Source organism: Silurus meridionalis, chromosome 7, assembly GCF_014805685.1.
Source record: "Silurus meridionalis isolate SWU-2019-XX chromosome 7, ASM1480568v1, whole genome shotgun sequence".
Classification (NCBI taxonomy): Eukaryota; Metazoa; Chordata; class Actinopteri; order Siluriformes; family Siluridae; genus Silurus; species Silurus meridionalis.
Genome location: NC_060890.1, coordinates 25,154,187 through 25,168,976, shown reverse-complemented (window position 1 = coordinate 25,168,976; position 14,790 = coordinate 25,154,187). Strand labels below are relative to the sequence as shown.

General features: G+C 36.6%; 1 protein-coding gene across 1 annotated transcript; it reads right to left on the bottom strand.

The window, feature by feature from the left end:
• Positions 1-752: 752 nt before the first annotated feature.
• On the bottom strand, positions 753-10,650 carry mfsd8 (major facilitator superfamily domain containing 8). The gene is made up of 12 exons (XM_046853450.1): positions 10,361-10,650; positions 8,335-8,408; positions 7,838-7,881; positions 6,658-6,898; positions 6,468-6,581; positions 6,225-6,369; positions 6,077-6,135; positions 5,088-5,196; positions 4,151-4,285; positions 3,957-4,060; positions 2,627-2,847; positions 753-2,493 (listed from the first exon to the last, which is right to left on the bottom strand). The coding sequence occupies exons 1-12, from the start codon at positions 10,417-10,419 to the stop codon at positions 2,287-2,289; spliced, it is 1,512 nt and encodes a 503-aa protein (XP_046709406.1). The 5' UTR covers positions 10,420-10,650; the 3' UTR covers positions 753-2,286.
• Positions 10,651-14,790: the final 4,140 nt, after the last annotated feature.

Here is a 14,790-nt window from a genome sequence, read left to right as displayed (position 1 = left end):
TTAAGCCGTCGGACTTTGTATACAAAGATGGTGAGTTCAAATCCATCTTTGAAGGCATTTTCAAATCATCAATGAATGGGTACTGATAGTAGAGTAACAGAAGGTGGTCTGGCCACTGTGGGAAGATAGCGAGCTGGTGGAGGCATTGTGATGCTCTGGGGATTACCTTTTCCCCCTGCTGTTACAGGAACAATATTCCATTAATGAAGTGTCCTCCTACTCTACATTATTCAGGAACGGTGAAGATGTTACCAGTTACATAAGACACCCCCTCGAGTCATCATCTTGGGGTGATCCTCTCAAACACTGGTTCCTCCACCATAAAGTGCTGGGGAAGGTGTAGCGCTGGCTACGATGTTGGATTTCTAATCAGAAGTTTAAGTTCAAATCCCAGCACCAATAAACTGCCACTGCTGGGGCCCTTGAGCAAGGCCCTCAACTGCTCATTTGTCTGAATGAGAAGTTACTCTGGATAAGACTGTCTGCCAAATGCAAAAGGAAGAAGTACATCATCATTTAAAAAAAAGAAGAGAAAAAAGAATCCGCATATATACGACTCCAGTTATAAACCTCATTCTGCATTTTTCCTCCAAAGTCTACAAGTTCTCAGCTTTTGACTGTAATAAATAGAAAGAGGTCCATAGTCGTGTGCAGAGAGAGGAACATCTTACACGTTCTAATGGGGTGAAGGAAACGTTTCCCAACATGAACATTACTCACAGTTAGGAGGATGTAGTTAAGTAGCCGTAAAGTTTATATTAAAACTTTTATTAAATTAGCTTTCAGTCACAACGAATCAATGTTGGTTGAGTTGTTCGGTTATTTTAACACACGAGAGTCACATGTTCACAGTTAATCTCTGATATGTCCTGGAAAAAAAAAAACCCACCAAAAAATACTTCCCACTTGTAGGAAATGTAATTAATATGAGTGGATTAAAAGATTATACTCTGGTCAGTGCAGCATTCAAATACATTTCTATGCAATAAAAAGCTAAATTACCATAAATAAATTCATCACCTGAGCATCTGGTGAGTCCTGATAATCCAGGGTCCTCCATGGGAATATATTTCTAGAACATTTTATAGATTTTTCGCTGAAAATATTCTGGAACATCTCTGTTTCTTCCAGGATCTGTGCTGAAGTGTTATACAGGACCTGAGAAATGTGTGAAACAGTTTTTAAGACACGTGTTCCTTTAGTTTCTAGGCAACAAACACACTTTAGGACAGTGAACGAATGAAAGAGAGTTTAAGTCCAAATGTGACATTTTTGTCTCTAAGAGAAGAACTTGTGTGAGATAGAGAGCAGGAGAGAAGATGTGATCAGACTCCCTCACCCCCACACTCACACATGGAGGTGGACGCATAATGGTTTGGAGATGTTTTGAAGACTTGTTCCAGAAAGTGAAAGGAATCCTGAACCAACATGTCTCCCATTTCACACTTCACCACCATGTAGTTCTGTCTGGACTGAAAGCGGCTCATTGGACGCGACTTCACCGTACAACAAGATGACGAGTCGAAGTTCTGAGTTCTGTAAGTGTTATTTAGAGAGAACCAGACGTCTGGAGTGATATTTATCATGGAACCACCTGCCCAGACACTGCACCTCAATCCTTCTGAACTGCTCCGGGATGAACTGATCTCAAGAAAGAAGGAATTTCTAGTGAAGAACATCTTTGGTGAGTTTTACAAGAGGCACCACAAAGAGTTTGGAGAAACGAAGTGTCTGGATGCTGAGAGTGTGGAAAGCTGTTCTTCATGCTGATGGAGGATTTTAAATGAAACTAAAGTGGAACATTGAAACATTTATAGATTTGTTTGTAATAAACCTTGTGTAACCCTTACATTACCCAGAAACTAAAGGAACATGTCACGTGTCTCTTAAAAACCATAAAAGACTCCACACATTTCATAGGCACTGAAATATACATATAAAAAAATCACTATATATAATATTAAAATCTTTTTGAATATTTTTTTCCCAAAATATTAACTGTACCCATCCTCCTTAATGAACATCCTGCATGGAGAGAAAACACGCTTTTAAAAAAATGCCTTTACCACTACACACTTGCCCTTTTAGTGTTATTACATCACACAATATAAGAGCCAATCGCTGTCCGGTATGCAAATTAAACAAATGCAGTGTTTTACTAGCAAAAATGATTATTAAGCACAGGAATGATTTATGGACTTCAAGACAAGATTTCGGAATCTTTCATCTATCCTTCACCACTCAGTCTTTAGTTCATTAAAAAAAAAAAGCGTATATCCATTGTCATCACTCCTGTATCCTTCCATAGCGCACAGAGAACGCGATAAGTCGTCTGTACATCGCCATGAGGAGCACAATGGCTGCCAGGACAATGCTGCAGATCAGACTGAAGGCCCAGCGAGGACCTAACATGGTGTAGACATGAGAGACGAACACAGGGCCCAGGGTCCGAGCACCGCTGCCTGAGGCTGTCAGCCAACCCATGTACACACCCTGCACACACACACACACACACACACACACACACACACACACACACACACACACACACACCCCAGACGAAAATGACCACTTCGTTCTAAAACATTAATAAATTCACTCTTCATCATCATCATCATCATCACACCTGTGGTTTGGGTCCCAGGATCTTGGAGTACAGTGTGTAGGACATGACGTTGCAGGCGGGGTAGCCCACTCCGATGAGGATATCAGAGGTGAGGTATTGTGCCAGGTGGATGACTGGGGTGAACTGGCACCAGATCTGATCTGAAGGGCATCCGGTCGGTTCCACACTGCTGTTAGAGACCGAGGAACGCACCAAAGCTGGCAAGGAGTTGTTCTGAAGATCTGTGGAGCACAGGAAGGAAAATTAACCCACTGAGTGATGCTACAACAAAAGGGCAATAATTCGTATAGAATTACGTGTAGAAAGTGAAGGAAGGATATATGGATGTACGGATGGATAGATAAATAGAGGCAAGGCAACAGGTAGGGAAGGTGGGATGGTTGACTGGCTGGATGGGTGGATGGATGGATAAAACAAGGCTACAGAAAGGGAGGAAAGGATAGATGGATTTAAGGCCAAAGAAATTAGAATGAGTGAATGGATGAATGGATGGCTTCAGGAATATAGAGAGGGATGATTGAATGAACAAATAAATGAAGGGCTACAGAAAGGGATGGATGGATGGATGGATGAAACAAGGGATGGATGAAGAGCTACAGGAAGGGAGGGATAAATTAATGGATGGGGGCTTTAGGGATAGATGGATGGATGGATGGATGGATGAGACAGGGATGCAGAAAGGGAGGAAAGGATAGATGCAATTAAAGCTAAAGGAATTAAAATGAATGAATGGAGCGCTTCAGGAACAAAGAGAAGGATGAATAGATCAATCATTGAATGAATGAATGAATGCACAGCTACAATAAGGGATGGATGGATGGGGGTATGGATGGAGGGCTTAAAAAAAACGGATGAATGAATGGAAGAAGACTTACAGGAAGGAAGGGATAGATGAAGGGATGGGGTCTTTAGGGATGGATGGATGGATAGAGTCAGGGCTACAGAAATGGAGGGAAGGATAGATGCATTTTAAGCTAAAGGAATTAGAATGAATGAATGGAGCGCTTCAGGAACAAAGAGAAGGAAGGATGGATGAATGAATGAAGGGCTACAGAAAGGGATGGATAGATGGGTGTATGGATGGAGGGCTGCAAAAAAAAAAGATGGATGAATGAATGGAAGAAGAGCTACAGGAATTGAGAGATAGATGTATGGATGGGGGCTTTAGGGGACGGATGGATAGAGGTCTGCAGGAAACAAGGGATGAATGAATGGATGGAGGAGGGTCTACAGGAAGAGGAAGGCAGAGATAGAGGAAGTATGTGTGAAATTGGGCAAAATTGGAAGAACGTAACTCATTACCTAAACTTCCTGAATTTAAATTCCTCACCTGCCCACTGTATTTTGGGATACTGGTTTCCCCACGGTAGCAGGATAAAGAAGCCAATAAATATGATGGCTAGCCCAGTCAAGAGCACTGGACGATCACCAAACCTGGAGAAAGGGAAAAATAATCACGTGTTCTGCAGTAATGACGTTAAAAAAAAAAAAAAAAAAGCAGAACCTGTCTGGAAGTGAACGTACCGCACGGAGATCACCTTCACCACCAGGAACACGATGATGGACTCGAAGCCAATGGCTGCCAAAATGATTCCATTGTACAGGACGGCTTGTTTCCTCGTCCACGCAAACATGTCCATCGATAAAGGAGTGGATATGCTGCACAGAAAAATAACACCATCATTAATGAATCTTATCATTATTAAACTGATTTAATGAACAAAATAATCAGTGTTTCATCGATAAATTGTACACGGTTTACACTGCCATATTAATTTGCATAAATCTGCATATATTCAAATATTTAATAAATATTATAATTGATTCAAATAAATACATATATGATGGATGGAGGGCTAAAACAGAGAGAACGGGTTGGGGAAGGGAGGGACAAATTAATTGATGGAGGGCTTCAGGGATGGATGGATGGATGGACCAAAAGTGGACTAAATGAAGGGAGAAAGGGACGAATGGATGAAGAGCTACAGGGATGAAGAAAAAGAGTAAAGGATGCCTGAATGTGCACTCCAAATGCATGATTGAGCAAAGTGGGCGGAGCTTAAATCAGCAGAACTGTAGATCTAATGATCTGTTATAATATTAGTAAGAAAAATGACGGCTTTAACTCCTGAATGCTGCACAATTTTAATTCTCTCCTCTTCACCTCGGTCTGTTCTTCACCTCCACATCGTGCGCTAACATCCTGTAACACCTCACACCTACACCTGAATTATCACCTGTTCATTGTTCCATAAAAACAGTAGCCAAGCGGTTATGATGTTAGACATATGATCAGAAGGTCCCTCAAACAAGGCTCTTAATCTTCACCTGCTCAGGTGTAGAAATCAGATAACGATAAGTGGCTCTGAATTCTGGTGAGAATATCACCTGTCATCTTACTTATTATTAATTACTATTCATGACATTTCTGTTAAATCTAATACTATAGACGAGCGCTTACGTTTCAAACACAGCAAAAATGAAGAGGATGATGAAGAAAAGGATGTTGGATGTAAGCACGGCCACCTGGTCGATATTTCCCTCTACTTCAGGAGGCACGTCTAGTCGCTCTGTAAAGATAAAAAGAAAAAAAAAAAACACATTTTAATTATGATGGATAATTTGCGAATTTATTTTTTAATACCGAATGTTTGGGTTGAATTGCATCTTATACACAGTTTAATGCAACCTGGTGGTTCATAAATTAATGGGAGAAGAAAATCCAAATGAAGATGAAGGTGTATCAATTTGGTAAAATCAAAGGATGAATCGTTTGCTGCAATGCTCTCTCAAACCACTAGGAGGCAGTATATTGCAATATAATTCTACATACTACTGTATGTTATAATTCTGTATATATTACATAGAAAATAACAACCAGACAATAACCAAACAACCAGACAATAACCTCTATAAAGAGTAGAATGTAGAATAGAGGTGGGGCTGAAAAGATCCTAAACTCTGCATTCTGGATTCTGAAGCCGTGAATTAGTTTCGTAATTCTGACCTTTTTCTCGCAATTCCTTGCAATTCCGACTTTTTTCTCTCACAATGGATCAAATAATGTAGGACTATTGGAAGTGTGAGAAATAAAGTCTGAATTAAGCAAACTTTTCTTCAACACAACAATTTTTTGGTAAATGGATGTAATTTTCCTTGGGGGGGAACCCAAAAAACTAAAAAAACGACTTTTCCACACGCATGTGGTTCTTCCCCAAACTGATTCCACAAAGCTAGAGGACCACAATTGTACAGAATGTTTTTGGATGCAGGAGCATGAGCCAGCTCTAATAAAATGCTTTACATGGTTTGGAGTTTCTCCTGCTATCGAGCTCTAAACCCTAATGAAGGAGAACAAATCCCCCCATAATCTAGTGGAACATCCTCCTGAACATCTGAAGTTTACTATTCCGGGAAATGGAGATGAATGTGGAATGGGATGTTCTCTACCTTCTGAGACGTAGTTAATCGCTCGGATCTGCTTGCCGTGATCATCTACTTGATGCTCCCTGGTGTGAATACAGAAACGAACACAAGTGTGAGTAAACGAGCCTTTAAACCTTCTACCTCATGGGACGTGAACAGAAGCGCACGTTACCTCAGGACAATGAGAACCAGCAGGATGTTGATGACGCCGAAGCAGGCGGCGAGCAGCGCCGGAGCCGTGTACATGTTCAACCTCAGGGAAATGACGTCTATGCTGAAACCGTTCTCGCCGATGAACGACAGAGCGGCCTGCAGAGCTAAAAAACACGTAACTTTCAACTTTTCAAGACAACAGTGTCGATGATACAAATCCAGAACGCTGTATTTCTACTGTAAAGTGCTGATCTGTGAGTACCTGGACCGAGGATGAAGCCCAGAGCCTGGCAGGCGCTCATGTTAGCCATGGCGCTGGTTCTCTCGTTCAGCGACGTGGCTCCTGCTACGTAAGACCTCACCACAGCTACGTTACCTGCGGGACAATCCCCAGAGGTCAGTATGGAGCGCGGCGCATCGTTCACGGAGCAACCCTTTCCCTTTGTCTTTACCTGCACCGAATCCGACGAACACCCGGGCCAGGAGCATGTGGTATTTGTTGTGAGATGGAGGCAGGTACAGGTAGGAGTAGTACACGTTAGCTGCGATGTTGATGACTATGGAACACACCAGCGGCTCCTTCCGAGGCCTGTGATTGGACCAAAGTCCGAACAGGGGCGACGCCACCATCTGGCCCAGACTGTAAGCAGCCACGACCCAACCCAGAAAACTAGCGTCTGTGCTGTTATCAATCTGAAACCATAAGATGATGCAATTTTCAACATTATAATTATATCATATTTAAAAAGAGGTCTGGAAAGATTTATATCCCCTTATGACTTCTGGAGTATTTCACTATTTTACAATATTTTCTACCAAAAGAAAACGTCTGAGCATAAAAACACTAATAGGACAATAATCTGAAGACATCTGGAGGATATTGAAAGATTTTTATAGCTTTAATGATCCACCTGCTGATCAAGTTACTTAAAATCTGTTTCAATTGATTGATTGTTTGAAAAACCTGAAAGGTGTCAAATAAATAAATAAATAAATAAACATTTTTAAAAATTCAATCATCCATACATCAATGACATTAATAATTCTATTAATCTATTTATGCATTTTTTTTCTAAATCATTTTTTTACTCCTCTTTTATTTCTATTATTTCCTCATTTTCAATATTTTTCACTTCTACTATTATTTATTTACATTTTTTTCATACTAAATTTGTTTTTTTATTTTGTAACACATTTTAAACTGGTTTTTATTATTATTATTTTATTTTTACGTCAAAGGAGTCAATAACACAAAAATAAAATAATTAATACATATAAAAAAATACATTAAATTTAACTGACATTCTATACATTTCAGAAAAGAAGAAAAAAAGTCCTTACTAGTTCTCAGAGTCCAAAATTTCTTTCTCCATAAAATAGGCCCCTTTTTATTTTTTTTAAAGAAAATGTAAGAGTTTTCATCTAATTTTCTATTTACTTATTTACATTTATACATTTTTAATTTCTATTGCTTTTTATTTCTATTATTATTTATAATTTTTTAACTTTTCTAAATTCTTTTCAATTTTATTTACGTGAAATCTTTTTTTATGAATTATCATTATTTCTATTTTTTTTGTCCTTGTTTTTCAGAACAGAATTTACATCTCACTGAAAGCACGACGTCGTTACCTTCTGTAGGTAGGGCCATATAGACGTGATGACGATTGTGAAACCTGCAGAGGAAAGAACACGCGTATAAATAAATAAACAAATCGATAAATCAATCAATTAATCAATTAATTAATTCAAAATGTTTTTTTTTCCATCTGCTGCATCACAGAATGAATAAGACGCTCGGAAGTAAAGCGCTATCTACCGTCTTCCGCACACAGATGCTGTGATTGGTCAGAACCGTTGTGATTTGCATAATTCTGGAAGGGGAGGGGCATAGAGAGAAAGAGAATGCTCCTCCCACCCCGAGAGCACAGAAAATATTTCCCCCTTTTTCGAATTCCTTGCTACAGGTACGTATGGCTACGTCATCTCTCATCTCCTGACAAGATCCAAAGGTATTCACGTGAATTCACACGTCAGACTGACATTTCTTTTGCCTACTTCAGGATCACTTCACATCCTGAGAATACACAAAGAAAGAGCAGGAGTAAAGGAATATTTCTGGCTCTCACCCACGCTGCTGAGGAACATGGTGAAGTACATGACCCTGATAGACCTCCATCTGCTCCTCCCAGCATCCTGCATGCTAGATAAACACAGATCACATACAGACACATTGTGTGTGTGTTATATATTTATTCCAGGTCTATATACAGTATGAGACAGCAAATCTTGAGATATTTTATGAGTTGCTCAGTAGCTCCTGGTTTCATCATCTCAAAATGACTGTATAAGACTGTAGAAAGATCATCACTCATAATCACACACTACAGTGCTCATGTTAGTTCTCACTCTCCAGTGTTCTGTATTGTTTAAAGATTTATAATCACACTCTTGATGTCACCCAAATGAGGATGGGTTCCCCTTTTGAGTCTGGTTCCTCTCAAGGTTTTTTCCTCATAACATCTAAGGTAGTTTTTCCTGGTCACAGTCACCATGGCTGCTCATCAGGGATAAATACACACCATTCACCTTCACTGTTGATTTCTGTAAAGCTGCTTTGAGAAAGCACTATAGAAATAATCTTGACTTGACTTGAGACAGATATTGTAGATGTTTCCGAATGACTCTTTAACTGTCCTTCAAAAACTATTGAGAACTATTTGAGCCGTATATAAAAATACATACGTTTCCAACGCTGCGATTTCATCACGCACGTGAAATTCGACGTGACGTACGTTTCGTCATACAGCAGCGATTCGTTCGAGGCGTTTTTTGAGCGCCACGTGCTGTTCAAGAGCGGAAAAACACCTTCGACGAGATATTCAAACCCCCGGAAATCCTTCGGCAACTCGTGCATGATGATCGTCGGTGAACGTGTCACATGATCTCGTTTCCGCACGAGCGTACTCGCCAGATCAGACCTGTGCATTTCTAGAACTGATACTCAGGGGCAGTGTTATGGGGTGGGGGTGCACCAGGGGCAAAATCCAGAAGAACTTATAAGAACTGATTATATTTTGTAACTAATTTACTGTGTTTTGAAGCTTGTTGTGGTGTAGTGTTTTTTGCTCGTGTGTATGCTATAACGCATTAATAAGTATCCTTTACAGAGCCTGTGAAAAATCTAAAAAATCTATGGTTTTTGAGAGACTTGTGCATGTTCCTTTTGTTTCTAGATAATGTAATGGTATGAAGTTCAACTTTGTCCAAACAAATATAGAAATATACAGACTTTTTTAATTTTTAAAATCCTCAATTAGCAGGAAGAACAGCTTCACACACACACACACACACACACACACACACACACACACACACACTGCATCCAAACACTTCGTTTCTCTGAATTCTTTGTAAAAAATCACCAGAGATGTTCTTCACTAGTTGGAGATGCAGTTGATCCCAGAGCAGTTCAGTAGGATTGAGGTGCGGTGTCTGGGCAGGTTGTTGTTAAATATCACTCCAGACGTCTATTTGCTCTCTAAATAACACTTACAGAACTCAGACGGTTCCAGTTTCTTCAGTCCAGATGGAATTACATGGTGTTGAAGTGCCGTGTTGTTTCACTTTCACCTCCTAGAATCTTCTCTGCTCTAAAACATCCCCAAACCATTAATCTTGTGTGGGGGTGAGGGAGTGTGGGGGTGAAGGAGTCTGATCGCATCGACGTCCCATTTGAAATCCACACACTTTCTTGCTTTTTCCGAGTTCGTTGAAGAGAAACAAGAGGAACGTGGACGTGTCTCTCAAAAACCATAAGGTGCATCCACACTTCTCACTATAGACATCTTCTCCAGGATGTTCTTCCTCCAGACTGATCCATGACCTGGTGGATGTTCATCTCTGCACTACTTGCTGAAATGATCCCATCAAGATGATTTATTCCTTATTCTCAACACAAAACGTCTCAGGACCTTCTGTTTATGAGTTTTCTGAGTTATTTCCTCAATCTCATGTATGAAACACTTCCATATTTAATGTCACTTCCTCTTTTTTTTTACTGTTGCTGAACTATAATGTTAATACTGATAGATTTGAGAAGAAATAAAGCCTTTGAGATGGAGTTAGAGGAGTATCTGAGGTCTCATCACTTACCTGTCAGCATCTCCTTTCAGCAGAGGAGTGTTTTCCTCCGTGGAGTCCACGAGAGACATGTTGCTGCTCTGCTTGTTTGTTTGTTGTTGTAGTGGTAAAAAATTATTTCGCTCGTAAACGAATCCAATAAGGTCCTGAGATCATGTTTGATGGCACGAAAGTCCTCATTTCGGCTTTCATGCAGTTTTTGGGGTCGTTGTTTTTTGTTGTTGTTGTGTTTTGTGTTATTAATTAACGCTGGACAGTCTGAAGTCCAGCATTGTTATTGATTCCAAGCGACTTCCGGGTGTGAAAACTGCAACGATAGAGATAAAAAAAATGGCCGCCATCCTGGTTGCTTAGATACAACCGCCATATTGGAAAGGATTTTATTTTGTGCTAATTTGTTTGTTTGTTTTTAATTGCAAACAATAATTCAACCATAATTGATCACAAAAAAAGATGTAAAAAAAAAGGGAGAAACTGGGACATACAGATAATACAAAGGCATTAAAATGTATAAAACTTTGTCATTGGAAAGACATTACAAATTCCTTACAATAGATTTGAATGTTTTTTTTAGGCCTTTGAGTTTAAAGATTTTAACATGTTTTTAAAAGAATAAAAGAGGGACTTTATATCAGAGGAGAATTTAATTTTTTTATTTTTGTGAAGATGAAATTTAGAGACAAAGCAGTAAAAGAGTATCATCAAAATTACCATCTTTTGAGTAAAAATCTGAAAAATAAAAATAGCATATGTAAATGTTTACAACAAAGGAATAGCACAATACACTTAATTCTTCTTAAGTTTTATTTGCCATATGCACAGTTCACCTGAGGGTAAAAACTATAGTAACACTTCCTTTCTGCCTACATATATAAATATATATATATTTTAAGTGTGATTAATAAAGCACACATTCCTGTTTTTCGTTGAAATATAAACAAAAAAAATATAAAAAAGGGGAAAATAAGACCTCAACACACATTTATTCACGATCTGCATTCTTGCACAGAGCCGGCAATTAAAAGCGTCCGTGTGGAAACATAACAAAAGTTCCGTTTGGTGTCCTGTTGGTTCACGTAATTTAAAAACACCATAATAAATGTTAAAGATTTACGAGAATATTTTGACTTCATGCTCTATGTTGAGTTCGGTTTCACTAATAATAATCATACATTTGCGTTAAGCATCAATATTTCAAGGTTGATTAGAGTATTACACACTTTAAACAGTATTAATTTAATTATAGTTTATACATGTTGTATACTTTTGATACTTATACTATATTTATGTTTATATTTTATTTTTATTTACATGTTGCACAGTCGTTAAAAGCATTTCACTATGTGTCGTAGTCTGTATAAATGTATGTGACAAATAAAATTGGCTTTGATTTGGTGACTTCTGACCAAAAAGACTTGAATGGACAAAAGCTAAATAAATATATAAGCGATTCTTAATTCATTTTACAAAAAGAGCATAAAAAAAAGCATTTTATTACATAAATGTTTTTAAATTCAGAACTATAAAAGATCCCAATATTAATAGAATTCTCACATTTCCAGATCACAAGCTGTTTTCTTTATTTAATCGCACAAATCGATAGAAACGCGGTGTTGAAAACTAGAAATCTGTTTTTAAAAATCCACTTGATGAAGGTATGTGGAAATCTCGTGTGTAATCAGAGATGTTTATCGCACATTCCGCCACAATGATGAAAAAATCAATAAACTCCAGCTGGAGAATTCCGCCGCCATCTTGAAAGCCAGCAATGAAAATAAAAGTTTTTTCAAAATTAAAGTCCAAATTGAACCGTTGATGCAGATTCCTCCTAACCATCACCAAGCATTAGAATGAAAACGTCATTAAAAATTCACTTTATAAAAGTATTTGAATGATAAAAATCTAAATACGAATTAAACATTAACATTTAAATAAAACCTGTACAATTCATTGATATTTTTTAAAATGGATTAATAGAATTGAAAAGTGGAGATTTATGGGTTTTTATGATTTAAGATTTTTTATTCTTTTTATTCTTAAAACAGAAAACGCAAAAGATTGATTAAATAAAATTGCAGCATTCATACACCAACATATACATTACACAAGTAAATGTTTCAACTATTAAGTTTTACTGATCCCAACAAACAAAAAGGCAAATACATCTCTATTTATGTGTACAAAAACAATATATATTTTTTTCCAGCTTTTCTTTTATTCCTTTCTCGATCCAGATGATCCCATACTGCCTCAATAATATTCATGTCTGGACTCTGTGAAGGTCAATCAATGATCTTTTAATCAGATGTTTTTCTCTTCAATTATGCTTTTATTTTGATATTATACACCTACAGAGAGCTGGTGTAATAGACCTTTCTCACAGATTTTCACATGAAATAGGTGTTAGCAATGACAATAGAGTTTATTTAATCTAAGTTCAAGAGAGATCTAAAGGGAGCTCACACTAAATACTTTCAGATTTTTATGTTTTATAAAACTGCATTTAAATGTCCTGTGTTTTCTGGCTGTTTTCTACTAAAAAGACTGAGAAATAATTATTTATGGTTATTATACCACTGCTGAAATAAAACATCTAATAGAAAGTCTGGGAAAAAGTATGTTATATGATCCTATAATGAAAAGACAACAAGCAATTATGATCATATAACATACTTATTTTCCCAGACTTTCTATTAGATTTTTTTGTTATAGGAACTTGTCTGATGGATCAGACCACCAGCTTTCGCTCCTCACGTGCATCACTGATCCTCAGCCACCCACGACCCTGTCGCCGGTTCACCACTGTTACTTCCTTGGAGCACTTTTGATAGATTCTGACCACTGCAGACCAGATACATCCCACAAGAGCTAGAGTTTTGGAGATGCGCTGATCCAGACGTCTAGACGTCACAATTTGGCCCTCGTCAAACTCAAATGAATTAATGTTTTGGGTACAGTATATATAACTAATTATATGTATGTATGCATAAGTCAAAGTAAATATATATACTTTCAGACTAGTATCTCACAAAAGTAAGTGCACCCCTCATATTTCAGCAACAATTTTAGTATATTTTCTCAAAGGACATCACTACAGAAATAATGTTGGATATATTTTAAAGTACTCATTGTCTTGTACAGCAGTACAGATTTACTGTCCTCTAAAATAATTTAACATACAGTCATTATTGTGTAAATTACACCCTGAAACTGAATCCAGATGAGAGATCAGTGTAACAGTGTTGAGGAGTGTGTAAAGGACAGTGGACGCTTGATAACTTCCTCCTGCTCAACGCAAATCAATTACTTAATATATTTATTCTTTAGCATTTTTATTTCTGGTACAGACTGAGGTAATTAATCTATAAATAGCTTTAAAATTCTGCAGCGTTTTCAATTCTGCATATCGAGAAAGTGAACGAATGAAGGATGGAAACAATCAAGACATTTGGTAAAATGTGCTGAAATAAGAAGAGTTAAATAGATCGAATCTTTAGAAAATTAAATATTAAATGTAAAACACACACACACACACACACACACACACACACACATGGGTTTAACAAATGTAAACTATTGACTTTAATTTTTCCATTTATTTAATTTTATTTATTCATGTAGTTTTAAATGTACTGATCAATCAATTTTATCAATTTAATATTCTGCATTATTCAAATTTTTCAATAAAATAAAAAAGACTAAATTCATTGCACAAGAACAGGAAAGAAAACAATAAATACACAGGACAGGACAGCTAATATTTTAAACATTTAAACATGATGATGATGAAGAACAGGGGTCCACTCTTAAATAATTATCATCATCTAGTTCTATAAAAACATGGTAATAAATAAATACACGGTAATAAATAAATACATGGTAATAAATAAATACACGGTAATAAATAATAAATGAATACATGGTAATAAATGAATACATGGTAATAAATAATAAATAAATACATGGTAATAAATAATAAATAAATACATGGTAATAAATAAATACATGGTAATAAATAATAAATAAATACACGGTAATAAATAATAAATGAATACATGGTAATAAATGAATACATGGTAATAAATAATAAATAAATACACGGTAATAAATAATAAATAAATACGGTAATAAATAAATACATGGTAATAAATAATAAATAAATACATGGTAATAAATAATAAATAAATACACGGTAATAAATAAATACATGGTAATAAATAATAAATAAATACATGGTAATAAATAATAAATAAATACATGGTAATAAATAATAAATAAATACATGGTAATAAATAATAAATAAATACGGTAATAAATAATAAATGAATACATGGTAATAAATAATAAATAAATACATGGTAATAAATAATAAATAAATACATGGTAATAAATAATAAATAAATACACGGTAATAAATAATAAATACATGGTAATAAATAATA